This window comes from Agelaius phoeniceus, chromosome 5 (genome assembly GCF_051311805.1).
Source record: "Agelaius phoeniceus isolate bAgePho1 chromosome 5, bAgePho1.hap1, whole genome shotgun sequence".
Lineage (NCBI taxonomy): Eukaryota > Metazoa > Chordata > Aves > Passeriformes > Icteridae > Agelaius > Agelaius phoeniceus.
The window spans coordinates 72,424,365-72,438,792 of NC_135269.1; the positions used below are offsets into that span (position 1 = coordinate 72,424,365).

At 46.7% G+C, this 14,428-nt stretch overlaps 1 protein-coding gene across 3 annotated transcripts in view; it reads left to right on the top strand.

The window, feature by feature from the left end:
- TASOR2 (transcription activation suppressor family member 2) overlaps positions 1-14,428 on the top strand; it is a 54,558-nt gene that overhangs the window by 8,823 nt on the left and 31,307 nt on the right. For all 3 annotated transcript variants that reach the window (XM_077179294.1, XM_077179292.1, XM_077179293.1), the window contains exons 2-6: positions 2,170-2,318; positions 5,147-5,242; positions 9,157-9,229; positions 12,360-12,451; positions 13,317-13,409. In XM_077179294.1, the coding sequence (XP_077035409.1) occupies positions 2,170-2,318; positions 5,147-5,242; positions 9,157-9,229; positions 12,360-12,451; positions 13,317-13,409 (503 nt within the window). The remainder of the gene's footprint in view (positions 1-2,169; positions 2,319-5,146; positions 5,243-9,156; positions 9,230-12,359; positions 12,452-13,316; positions 13,410-14,428) is intronic.

Below are 14,428 nucleotides of genomic sequence, written 5' to 3' on the forward strand. Positions count from 1 at the left end.
GATTCCTGGGTCACTCTGGGATTGCTGGGTCACTTTGGGATTCCTGGATCTCTTTGGGATTCCTGGATCAATTTGGGATTCTTGGATCTCTTTGGGATTCCTGGATCAGTTTGGGATTCCTGGGTCACTCTGGGATTCTGGGATCACTCTGGGATTCCTGGGTCACTTTGGGATTCCGGGATCATTTGGGGTTCTTGGATCATTTAGGGATTCTTGGATCACTTTGCGATCCCTGTATCAACTTGGGATTCTTGGGACACTTTGGGATTCTTGGATTCCTGGATCACTTTGGGATCCCTGGATCAATTTGGGATTCTTGGATCAGTTCGGGATTCCTGGGTCATTTTGGGATCCCTGGCTCATTCTGGGATTCCGGGATCACTTTGGGATTCCTGGGTCACTTTGGGATTCTGGGATCACTTTGGGATTCTTGGGTCACTTTGGGATTCTTGGATCATTTTGGGATTCCTGGATCATTTTGGGATTCCGGGATCACTTTGGGATTCTTGGATCATTTTGGGATTCCTGGATCATTTTGGGATTCCGGGATCACTTTGGGATTCTTGGATCATTTTGGGATTCTTGGATCACTCTGGGATTCCTGGATCATTTTGGGACCTCTGGATCAATTTGGGATTCCTGGGACACTTTGGGATTCTTGAGACACTTTGGGATTCTTGGATTCTTGGATCACTTTGGGATCCCTGGATCAATTTGGGATTCCTGGGTCACTTTGGGATTATTGGATCACTTTGGGATTCCTGGGTCACTTTGGGATTCCTGGATCATTTTGGGATTCTTGGATCATTTTGGGATTCCTGGATCATTTGGGATTCCTGGATCACTTTGGGATTCTTGGATCATTTGGGATTCTTGAGACACTTTGGGATTCTTGGATTCTTGGATCACTTTGGGATCCCTGGATCAATTTGGGATCTTGGATCATTTGGGATTCTTGGATCATTTTGGGATTCCGGGATCACTTTGGGATTATTGGATCACTTTGTGATTCCTGGGTCACTCTGGGATTCTTGGATCATTTGGGGATTCTTGGATCATTTTGGGATTCCTGGATCTCTTTGGGATTCCTGGATAATTTTGGGATTCTTGGATCACTTTGGGATTCCGGGATCACTCTGGGATTCCTGGGTCACTTTGGGATTTTTGGGTCATTTTGGGATTCCTGGATCACTTTGGGATTCTTGGGACACTTTGGGATTCCTGGATCATGCAGCCATTCCCATCAGGAATATTCCCATTTTCCCAGGTTTTCCCGAGGAGCAGGGCTGTTCCCTGCTGCAGCCATTCCCATCAGGAATATTCCCATTTTTCCCATTTTTCCAGGCTTTCCCGAGGAGCAGGGCTGTTCCCTGCTGCAGCCATGCAGCCATTCCCATCAGGAACATTCCCATTTTTCCCATTTTCCCAGGTTTTCCCGAGGAGCAGGGCTGTTCCCTGCTGCAGCCATGCAGCCATTCCCATCAGGAATATTCCCATTTTTCCAGGTTTTCCTGAGGAGCAGGGCTGTTCCCTGCTGCAGCCATGCAGCCGTTCCCATCAGGAATATTCCCATTTTTCCCATTTTTCCCATTTTTCCAGGTTTTCCCGAGGAGCAGGGCTGTTCCCTGCTGCAGCCATGCAGCCATTCCCATCAGGAATATTCCCATTTTTCCAGGTTTTCCTGAGGAGCAGGGCTGTTCCCTGCTGCAGCCATGCAGCCATTCCCATCAGGAATATTCCCATTTTTCCAGGCTTTCCCGAGGAGCAGGGCTGTTCCCTGCTGCAGCCATGCAGCCATTCCCATCAGGAATATTCCCATTTTTCCCATTTTTCCAGGATTTCCCCGGGATCCCGAGGAGCAGGGCTGTTCCCTGCTGCAGCCATTCCCATCAGGAATATTCCCATTTTTCCCATGTTTCCAGGCTTTCCCCGGGATCCCGAGGAGCAGGGCTGTTCCCTGCTGCAGCCATGCAGCCGTTCCCATCAGGAATATTCCCATTTTTCCCATTTTTCCAGGTTTTCCCGAGGAGCAGGGCTGTTCCCTGCTGCAGCCATTCCCATCAGGAATATTCCCATTTTTCCCATTTTTCCAGGCTTTCCTGAGGAGCAGGGCTGTTCCCTGCTGCAGCCATGCAGCCATTCCCATCAGGAATATTCCCATTTTTCCAGGATTTCCCCGGGATCCCGAGGAGCAGGGCTGTTCCCTGCTGCAGCGCGCCGTGGCCGTGCTCCGGAGCTCATCCCTGCACTCCGGCTCCCAGCAGGGTTTCCAGTACAGCAGAGCCATCCTGGTGGAAAATGAGCTTTTCCTGAGGGAGGTAAGGCTGCAATCCCAGGAAAAACGGGATTTCCTGGGAATGCTGCTGGATTGCCAGCTCCCTTTCCTTTCCCCCTTGAAATTCCCAACTTTTTTGGTTTTTCCCCCGTCCTTGCACTTCCATCCCCATCAGGAATAAGCAAACCCTGCAGCCAATGGTGCCCAAAATTCCTGGAGCCTTGGGAATTCCAGAATCCCCTGGGAATTGGGGAAACTCCCCTCCCTGGGCTGTGTTCTGTTGAGGGACCTCAGGGTGGATTTTTGGGATGTCTCTGTCTCCACCTTTCTCTTCCTTTCAACTTCATTTTCCCAGCTGGCTGGACTTCTAAAAATCCTTCATTCCCACTTTTAAAAATCCTTCATTCCCACTTCTGGAATCCCTCCATTCCCACTCTTGACATCCCTCCATTCCCACTTTTGGAATCCCTTCATTCCCACTTTTGGAATCCCTCCATTCCCACTTTTAGGAATCCCTCCATTCCCACTTTTAAAAATCCTTCATTCCCACTTTTAAAAATCCCTCCATTCCCACTTTTAAAAATCCCTCCATCCCCACTTTTGGAATCCCTTCATTCCCACTTTTGGAATCCCTCCATTCCCACTTTTAGGAATCCCTCCATTCCCACTTTTAAAAATTCCTTCATTCCCACTTTTGACATCCCTCCATTCCCACTTTTAAAGTCCTCACATTCCCACTGTTAGAATTCCCATATTCCCATTTTTCAAATCCCTTCATCCCCACATTCCCACTTTCAAATTTCCCCCATTCTCACTTTTTGAACCCTTTCATTCCCACTTTTCAAATCCCTTCATCCCTTCATTCCCACTTTTGAATCCCTTGATTCCCATTTTCAAGTTCCCTTCATCCCTACATTCCCACTATTCAAAATCTCCTCATTCCCGTATTTCAAATCCCTTCATTCCCACTTCTAAAATCCCTTCATCCCTTCATTCCCACTTTTTAAATCCCTTCATTCCCACTTTGCAAATTCCCTTTGTTCCCACTTTCAAAATCCTCAAATTCCCACTGTTTGAATCCTTTCATCCCTACATTCCCACTTTTCAAAATCCCTTTATTCCCATTTTTCGAATCCCTTCATCCCATTCCCACTTTCAAAATCCCTTCATTCCCATTTTCAAGTTCCCTTCATCCCTTCATTCCCACTTTTAAAATCCCCACATTCCTACTTTTTATATCACTTCATCCCATTCCCACTTTCAAAATCTCTTCATTCCCATTTTCAAAATCCCTTCATCCCCACATTCCCACTTTGCAAATCTCCACATTCCCACTTTCAGAATCCCTTCATTCCCACTTCTAGAGTCCCTTCATCCCTTCATTCCTACTTTTCAAATCCCTTCATCCCTACATTCCCACTTCTCAAAATCCCCACATTCCCATTTTTCAAATCCCCTCATTCCCACTTTAAGAATCCCTTCATCTCCACATTCCCACTTTTAAAATCTCTACATTCCCAATTTCAAAATTCCCTCATTCCCACTTTTCAAATCCCTTCATTCCCACTTTTTAAATCCCTTCATCCCTACATTCCCACTTCTCAAAATTCCCTCATTCCCACTTTTCAAAATCCCTTCATCCCCACATTCCCAGTTTCAAAATCCCTACATTCCCAATTTCAAAATTCCCTCATTCCCACTTCTAAAATCCCTTCATTCCCATTTTCCATATCCCTTCATCCCATTTCCAAATCCCCACATTCCCAATTCCAAATCCCCCATTCCCACATTCCAAATCCCACATTCCCATTATTCCAATCCCCACATTCCCAATTCCAAATCCCCACATTCCCATTATCCAAATCCCCACATTCCCATTTCCAAATCCCCACATTCCAAATCCCCACATTCCCATTATCCCAATCCCCCATTCCCATTATCCCAATCCCCACATTCCCAATTCCAAATCCCCACATTCCCATTTCCAAATCCCCACATTCCAAATCCCCCCATTCCCATTATCCCAATCCCTCCATTCCCATTATCCCAATCCCCCCATTCCCATTATCCCAATCCCCCGTTCCCATTATCCCAATCCCCACATTCCCATTTCCAAATCCCCACATTCCCATTATCCCAATCCCCCATTTCCATTATCCCAATCCCCCATTCCCATTTCCAAATCCCCCCATTCCCATTATCCCAATCCCCCATTCCCATTATTCCAATCCCCACATCCCCACATTCCAAATCCCCACATTCCCATTATCCCAATCCCCCATTCCCATTATTCCAATCCCCACATTCCCATTATCCAAATCCCCACATTCCCATTTCCAAATCCCCACATTCCAAATCCCCACATTCCCATTTCCAAATCCCCCATTCCCACATTCCAAATCCCCACATTCCTAATTCCAAATCCCCACATTCCCATTATCCAAATCCCCACATTCCCATTTCCAAATCCCCACATTCCAAATCCCCACATTCCCATTTCCAAATCCCCCATTCCCACATTCCAAATCCCCACATTCCTAATTCCAAATCCCCACATTCCAAATCCCCACATTCCCATTATCCCAATCCCCCATTCCCATTATCCCAATCCCCACATTCCCATTATCCCAATCCCCCATTCCCATTATCCCAATCCCCCCATTCCCACTGCTGATTTTCCCTCCCCGTTGTGTTCCATTTTCCTCTCACCTCGATTTTTTGGCATTTTAAAGCTCAGGAATTCCACCCCATCCCGGTGCTCCTCCAGCTCCTTTTCCCCCTCATCCCGAAAACCCCAAAAAGTGGGAAAATGCGGATTGGTTTTCCGGGATCAGCATTCCCTGGGGCCAACCCTCGGGGTTCCTCTTGCAGCTCCGCGCCTTTGCCCGCGCCAAGGCGGCCGCAGGCTACAGCCCGGAGGAGCTGCGGGAAACCTTCGCCTTCCTGCTCTTCGACAAGGAGGAGGAGGTACCGCCCCATTCCAGGAATTCCCGGAATTCCGGGATCACATCCCTGCTCCTGTGGCCCGTCACGCCCGGCAGACCCGCTGGGGGCGCTTCCCGGAATTCCTGCTGGGAACGGCGCCGGGAGCAGCTCCGGGGGGTTGGGATGGAGCCGATGGGAGAAAATGGAATTTCCCTTGGTGCACTGGGATTATTCCTTGGGAATGTTGGGATTCTTTGGGATTATTTGGAATTCTTATTGGAATCATTTGGGGTTCTTTGGGATTCTTTGGGAGTCTTTGGGGTTCTTTGGGAGTCTTTGACTCCTTGCAGGATTTAGGGATGGCTCTGATGGGAGAGAAGAGAATTTCCCTTGGTGCACTGGGATTATTCCTTGGGAATATTTGGAATTGTTTGGGATCTATTGGAATTCTTATTGGAATTACTCGGGATTCTTATTGGAATTATTTGGGATTCTTTGGGAGCCTTTGACTCCTGGGGGGGTTTTAGGGATGGATCTGATGGGAGGAAATGGAATTTCCCTTGGTGCACTGGGATTATTCCTTGGGAATGTTGGGATTGTTTGGAAATATTTGGGATTATTTGGGATTCTTCTTGGGATTATTTGGGATTATTTGGAATTCTTCTTGGAATTATTTGGGATTATTTGGGGTTCTTTGGGGTTCTTTGGGAGCCTTTGACTCCTGGGGGGGTTTTAAGGATGGCCCTGATGGGAGGAAAAGGAATTTTCCATGGTGCACTGGGATTCTTTGGGAATATTTTAATTGTTTGGATTTATTGGAATTCTCATTGGAATTCTCATTGGAATTCTTTGGGATTCTTATTGGAATTCTCATTGGAATTCTTTGGGATTCTTATTGGAATTCTCATTGGAATTCTTTGGGATTCTTTGGGGTTCTTTGGGAGCCTTTGACTCCTGGAGGGTTTTAGGGATGGCTCTGGTGGGAGGAAAAGGAATTTCCCTTGGTGCACTGGGATTATTCCTTGGGAATAGTTGGGATTCTTTGGGATTCATTGGAATTCTTTGGGATTATTTGCAATTCTTTGGCGTTATTTCTTTGGGGAGTTTTTGGGATGGATCTTGGAGAAAAAGGAATTTCCCTTGGTGCCACTGGGATTATTCCTTGGGAATATTTGGGATTCTTTGGGATTTATTGGAATTCTTATTGGAATTATTTGGGATTATTTGGGGTTCTTTGGGAGTCTTTGACTCCTTGGGGGGTTTTAGGGATGGCTCTGATGGGAGAAAAAGGAATTTCCCTTGGTGCACTGGGATTATTCCTTGGGAATAGTTGGGATTCTTTGGGATTATTTGGAATTCTTATTGGAATTCTTTGGGAGTCTTTGACTCCTTGGGGGATTTAGGGATGGATCTGATGGGAGAAAAAGGAATTTCCCTTGGTGCCACTGGGATTACTTGGGATTCTTTGGGATCCTTATTGGGATTATTTGGGATTATTTGGGATTCTTTGGCTCCTGGGGGGTTGGGATGGCTCTGATGGAAGAAAAAGGAATTTTCCTTGGTGCCACTGAAATTAAATGGAATTCTTTGGGATTCCTTGGAAATATTTGGGATTCTTTGACTCCTGTGGGGTTTTAGGGATGGATTTGATTGGAGAAAAAGGAAATTTTCCTTGGTGCCAGTGAAATGATTCATAATTATTTGGAATTCCTCGGAATTCCTCATTTCCCGGGAACATTTCTGCTTTCCCGGGAATGTTTCTGATTTCCTGGGAACATAGCCACCCTTTCTCACCCAGTAACCGATTTCCTGGGAATGTTTCTGATTGCCTGGGAACATTCCCACCCTTTCTCACCCAGTAACCGATTTCCTGGGAATGTTTCTGATTGCCTGGGAACATTCCCACCCTTTCTCACCCAGTAACCGATTTCCTGGGAATGTTTCTGATTGCCTGGCTGTGATCCTGGAGGCAGGGAGGCAAGGGAGGGTTCCCTGTTCCCCGTTCCCTGTTCCCTGTTCCCTATTCCCTGTTCCCTGTTCCCTGTTCCCTGTTCCCTATTCCCTGTTCCCTGTTCCCTGTTCCCTGTTCCCTGTTCCCTATTCCCCGTTCCCCATTCCCCGTTCCCTGTTCCCTGTTCCCTGTTCCCCGTTCCCTGTTTCCTATTCCCTGTTCCCTATTCCCTGTTCCCCATTCCCTATTCCCTGTTCCCTATTCCCTGTTCCCTGTTCCCTGTTCCCTGTTCCCTGTTCCCTGTTCCCTATTCCCTGTTCCCCATTCCCTGTTCCCCATTCCCCGTTCCCTGTTCCCCGTTCCCCGTTCCCTGTTCCCCGTTCCCCATTCCCCATTCCCCGTTCCCCATTCCCCATTCCCCATTCCCCATTCCCTGTTCCCCATTCCCCATTCCCCATTCCCTGTTCCCCATTCCCCATTCCCTATTCCCCATTCCCCGTTCCCCATTCCCCATTCCCCATTCCCCATTCCCCATTCCCCATTCCCCATTCCCTGTTCCCCATTCCCCATTCCCCATTCCCTGTTCCCCATTCCCCATTCCCCATTCCCTGTTCCCCATTCCCCATTCCCCATTCCCTGTTCCCCATTCCCCATTCCCCATTCCCCATTCCCCATTCCCCGTTCCCCATTCTCTGTTCCCCATTCCCCATTCCCCATTCCCTGTTCCCCATTCCCCATTCCCCATTCCCCATTCCCCATTCCCCATTCCCCATTCCCCATTCCCCATTCCCATTCCCCATTCCCCGTTCCCCGTTCCCCATTCCCATTCCCCATTCCCATTCCCATTCCCCATTCCCCATTCCCCATTCCCCATTCCCCATTCCCCATTCCCCATTCCCTATTCCCCATTCCCCATTCCCATTCCCCATTCCCCATTTCCCATTCCCCATTCCCTGTTCCCCATTCCCCATTCCCATTCCCCATTCCCATTCCCCATTCCCCCTTCCCCGTTCCCCATTCCCCATTCCCCATTCCCCGTTCCCCATTCCCCATTCCCCATTCCCCATTCCCCATTCCCTGTTCCCCATTCTCTGTTCCCCATTCCCCATTCCCCATTCCCTGTTCCCCATTCCCCATTCCCTGTTCCCCATTCCCCATTCCCCATTCCCCATTCCCCGTTCCCCATTCCCCGTTCCCCATTCCCCATTCCCCATTCCCATTCCCCATTCCCCGTTCCCCGTTCCCCATTCCCATTCCCCATTCCCCATTCCCTGTTCCCCATTCCCCATTCCCCATTCCCCATTCCCCATTCCCATTCCCATTCCCCATTCCCCATTCCCCATTCCCCATTCCCCATTCCCCATTCCCTATTCCCCATTCCCCATTCCCATTCCCATTCCCCATTTCCCATTCCCGTTCCCTGTTCCCCATTCCCCATTCCCCATTCCCCGTTCCCCATTCCCCATTCCCCATTCCCCATTCCCCATTCCCTATTCCCCATTCCCCATTCCCATTCCCCATTCCCCATTTCCCATTCCCGTTCCCTGTTCCCCATTCCCCATTCCCCGTTCCCCGTTCCCCGTTCCCCATTCCCCATTCCCCATTCCCATTCCCCATTCCCCATTCCCATTCCCATTCCCCATTCCCCATTCCCCATTCCCCGTTTCCCGTTCCCCATTCCCCATTCCCCATTCCCCATTCCCCATTCCCCATTCCCCGTTCCCCGTTCCCCATTCCCCATTCCCCATTCCCCATTCCCCATTCCCCGTTCCCCGTTCCCCGTTCCCCGTTCCCCATTCCCCATTCCCCATTCCCCATTCCCCATTCCCCATTCCCCGTTCCCCATTCCCCATTCCCATTCCCCATTCCCTATTCCCCATTCCCCATTCCCCATTCCCCATTCCCCATTCCCCATTCCCCGTTCCCCGTTCCCTATTCCCCATTCCCATTCCCCATTCCCCATTCCCCATTCCCATTCCCCATTCCCCGTTCCCATTCCCTGCAGGCTCAGCGTGTGTGCCAGAGCGGGCTCCGCGTCAACAGCAGCAGCAGCGGCGCCCTGGGGGACCCTGCCAAAGGTAAAACCCAAATGGGAGGGGAGCCCCATTCCCTGGGAAGGGAACTCCTGAAAATTCCTTCCTAATTCCTTCCTAATTCCTTCCTAATTCACACCCTGGGAATGGAACTCCTGCAGGAATTCCTTCCTAATTCACACCCTGGGAATGGAACTCCTGCAGGAATTCCTTCCTAATTCCTTCCTAATTCCATCCTAATTCCCACCCTGGGAAGGGAACTACTGCAAATCCTTCCTAATTCCCACCCTGGGAGTGAAACTCCTGCAGAAAATTCCCACTCTGGGAATGGAACTCCTGAAAATTCCCACCCTGGGAGTGGAACTCCTGCAAATTCCTTCAAAATTCCCACCCTGGGAATGGAACTACTGCAGAAATTCCTTCTAAATTCCTTCCAAATTCCCACCCTGGAAATGGAACTACTGCAAATTCCCACTCTGGGAAAGGAACTCCTGCAGAAATTCCTTCTAAATTCCCACCCTGGGAATGGAACTCCTGCAAATTCCTTCTAAATTCCTTCCTAATTCCCACCCTGGGAATGGAACTACTGCAAATTCCTTCAAAATTCCCACCCTGGGAGTGGAACTACTGCAGAAATTCCTTCCTAATTCACACCCTGGGAAGGGAACTCCTGCAGAAATTCCTTCCTAATTCCTTCCTAATTCACACCCTGGGAGTGGAACTCCTGCAAATTCCTTCCAAATTCCTACTCTGAGAATGAAACTCCTGCAAATCCTTCCAAATTCCTTCCAAATTCCCATTCTTGGAATGAAACTCCTGAAAATTCCCTCCTAATTCCCCCCCTGGGAATGAAACTCCTGCAGAAATTCCTTCCTAATTCCCATTTTGGGAATGAAACTCCTGCAAATTCCTTCCTAATTCCTTCCTAATTCCCACCCTGGGAATGGAACTCCTGAAATTCCTTCCTAATTCACACCCTGGCAATGAAACTCCTGCAGAAATTCCTCCAAATTCCTTCCAAATTCCCACTCTGGGAATGAAACTCCTGCAAATCCTTCCAAATTCCTTCCAAATTTCCATTCTGGGAATAAAAACTCCTGCAAATTCCTTCCAAATTCCCATTCTGGGAATGAAATTCCTTCTAAATTTCCATTTTGGGAATGAAATTCCTTCAAATTCCTTCCAAATTCCTTCCTAATTCCCACTCTGGCAATGAAACTCCTTCAAATTTCCACTCTGAGAATAAAACTCCTTCCAATTCTTTCCAAATTCCCACTCTGAGAATGAAATTCCTTCTAAATTCCCATTCTGGGAATGAAACTCCTTCAAACTCCTTCCAAATTTCTTCCATATTGATCCAGATTCCCACTCTGGGAATAAACTTCAGAAATTCCTGCCAAATTCCCATTCTGGGAATAAAAACTCCTTCAAATTCTTTCCAAATTCCTTCTAAATTCCCATTCTGGGAATGAAACTCCTTCAAATTTCCACTCTGAGGATAAAACTCCCTCAAATTCCTTCCAAATTCCCACCCTGGCAATGAAACTCCTGCAAATTCCTTCCAAATTCCCACTCTGGGAATGAAATTCCTTGCAAATTCCCATTTTGGGAATGAAATTCCTTCCAATTCTTTCCAAATTCCCACTCTGGGAATGAAACTCCTGCAGAAATTCCTTCTAAATTCCTTCCAAATTCCCACTCTGGCAATCAAATTCCTGCAAATTCCTTCCAAATTCCCTCTCTGGGAATGAAATTCCTTCCAATTCTTTCCAAATTCCCACTCTGGCAATGAAACTCCTGCAGAAATTCCTGCCAAATTCCCACTCTGGGAATAAAAACTTCCAATTCCTTCCAAATTTCTTCCATATTGCTTCCAGATTCCCACTCTGGGAATAAACTCCTTCAGAAATTCCTTCCAAATTCCCATTCTGGGAATAAAAACTCCTTCAAATTCCTTCAAAATTCCCACTCTGGGAATAAACTCATTCAAAACTCCCCTTTTGGGAATAAACTCCTTCCAAAACCCTGGCAAAGGTCAAAATTCCTGAGTTTTGCTGCAAAAATCTCTGGAAAATTCCCATTTTGCTGCTCTTTCAGCCAGGTGAGGATGGGATTTTTCCCAGGGAATGGCAGCATTCCTTCAGCTCTTCATTTTCTGGGAATATTTACAGCTTTTGTCACCCAAGAATTGATTTTCTGGGAATATTTCTCATTTTTTGGGAAAATTTCTCATTTTTGTGGGAATATTAACAGCCTTTATCACACACAATAACTCATTGCCTGGAAATATTTCAAATTTTCTGGGAATGTTTCTCATTTTCCGAGATTATTTCTCATGTTTTTGGAGTATTTTTCATTTTCTGGGAATATTTCTCATTTTCTTGGAATATTTCTCATTTTCTGTGAATATTCACAACCTTTGTTACCCAAGAACTGATTTTCTTGGAATATTTCCCATTTTCTGGGAATTTTTCCCATTTTCTTGGAATTTTTCCCATTTTCTGGGAATAATTCTCATTTTCTTGGAATAGTTCTCATTTTCTGGGAGTATTTCTTATTTTCTTGGAATATTTCCCATTTTCTTAGAATATTTCCCATTTTCTGGGAATATTTCCCATTTTCTTGGAATTTTTCCATTTTCTGGGAATAATTCTAACTTTCTTGGAATAGTTCTCATTTTCTGGGAGTATTTCTCATTTTTCTGGGAACATTTCTCATTTTCTTGGAATATTTTCCCATTTTCTGGGACTATTTCCCATTTTCTTTGAATTTTTCCCATTTTCTGGGAATATTTCTCGGATTTCTGGGAATAATTCTCATTTTCTTTGAATATTTCTCATTTTCTGGGAGTATTTCTCATTTTACTGGGAATATTTCTCAGCTTTCTGGGAATATTTCTCATTTTCTGGGAATATTTCTCATTTTCTTGGAATATTTTCTCATTTTCTGGGAATATTTCCAATTTTCTGAGAATATTTTCCATTTTCTTGGAATATTTTCTCATTTTCTGGGAATATTTCTCATTTTCTGGGAATATTTCTCATTTTCTTGGAACGAAGATCCAAAAAAAAGAAATTGGAAGAGCCAGAACTCCACATTTTCTGGCTCTTTACAGGATTTTTTGGGAATATCTTTCCCTGCTGACAAATAATTCCCTTTTTTTGTTGTTTTCCAGGGGTTTATATTTCCAAATATTCCGACTGCCTCCATGCCAGCCCTTGGCACCAGGGAAAATCAGCATTTATTGTCATCTGTAAACTCATCAAGGTAAAGCCCAAATCTTTTATTGCCTGCAAATCAAACTCCAGAATCCAATTTTTCCTTGGAAATTTGGGAATTTTAAAGCTTTTTTTTCCCTTCCTTAACTCTGGAGCTGACTCCAACCCCAATCTCTTCCCAAACTGGAAATTTCTCCTTTTATTTCTCTTTTTCTCTCTTTTTTTTTTTTTGGTTTATGCTGCCCATAATTCTTGTGGGATGGAAAATCAAACTCCAATTTTTCCTTGGAATTTCAGGAATTTGGGGAAATTTGAGCATTTTTTTCCCCTTCCTGCTGTCTGGAGCTGATTCCAAACCCAAAGTCTGACATTGAAAATTTCTCTTTGAAATTTTTTGAAATTTTGAAACGTTGAGATTTTGCTGCCCATCATTTTAATGGGATGGAAAATCAAACTCCAGGCTCCAATTTTTCCATGGATTTTTAGGAATTTTGGGAAGTTGGAGGTTTTTTATCTCCCCTTCTGCTCTCTGGAGCTGATTCCAAACCCAAACTCCCGAGACTGGAAATTTCTCTTTGGAGGAGATTTTGCTGTGCACGGTTCTAGTGGGATGCAAACCCAAACTCCAGTTTTTCCTTGGATTCTCAGGAATTTTGGGAGGTTTCATTTGGTTTTTCCCCATTCCCCCTGTCTGGAGCTGATTCCAAACCCCACTCCTGATCCTGACTCCGGCTCTTCCCGCCCCAAACCCACCGGAATTTTTGGAACGCCACGACCGCGCCGCCCTCACCCCGCTCTTCCAGCATGGGGGATAAACACCACCTTCTTGGGAATATTTCCATCTTTGGATGGACTTTTGGGAAGGATTCCATGGATTCCATGGATTCCATGCTTGGGATGTGTTTTTGGTGCAGGGCAAGGTCAGAGCCATCCCTGAGAGCTCCCCCAGCAGCTCCACCTGCCCCTCGCCCGGCTACGACTGCCATGTGTCCAGCGGGAGCAGCCAGGTACGCCGGGATTGCCCCTTTTCCATGGAGTGCCCTTTTCCATGGAGTGCCCCTTTCCCATTCCCACATTCCAGGGATTTCCCCTTTTCCCACGGAGTGCCCTTTTCCCATGGAGTGCCCTTTCCCATGGAGTGCCCTTTTCCCATGGAGTGCCCTTTTCCCATGGATTGCCCTTTTCCCATGGATTGCCTTTTTCCCATGGAGTGCCCTTTTCCCAGGGATTGCCCTTTTCCCAGTCCCACATTCCAGGGATTGCCCTTTTCCCATGGAGTGCCCTTTTCCATGGATTGCCCTTTTCCCATGGAGTGCCCTTTTCCCATGGATTGCCCTTTTCCCAGTCTCACATTCCAGGGATTGCCCTTTTCCCACTCCCACATTCCATGGATTGCCCCTTTCCCATGGAGTGCCCTTTTCCCATGGAGTGCCCTTTTCCCATGGAGTGCCCTTTTCCCAGTCTCACATTCCATGGATTTCCCATTTTCCCATGGATTTCCCTTTTCCCGCTCCCACATTCCATGGATTTCCCTTTCTCCCACTCCCACATTCCATGGATTGCCCTTTTCCCACTCCCACATTCCATAGATTTCCTTTCTCTCAGTCTCACATTCCATGGATTTCCCTTTTCCCCATGGATTTCCCTTTTCCCACTTCCCACATTCCATGGATTGCCCTTTCTCCCATTCCCCCATTCCATGGATTGCCCTTTTCCCAGTCCCAGATTCCATGATTTCCCTGTTTTTCCCATTCCATAGATTTCCCTTTCTCCCAGTCCCACATTCCATGGATTGCCCTTTTCCCAGTCTCATATTCCATGGATTGCCCTTTTCCCCATGGATTGCCCTTTTCCCACTCCCACATTCCAGGGATTGCCCTTTTCCCACTCCCACATTCCAGGGATTGCCCCTTTTCCCAGTCCCACATTCCATGGATTTCCCTTTTCCCAGTCTCATATTCCATGGATTTCCCCTTTTCCCATGGATTTCCCTTTTTCCAGTCCCACATTCCATGGATTGCCCTTT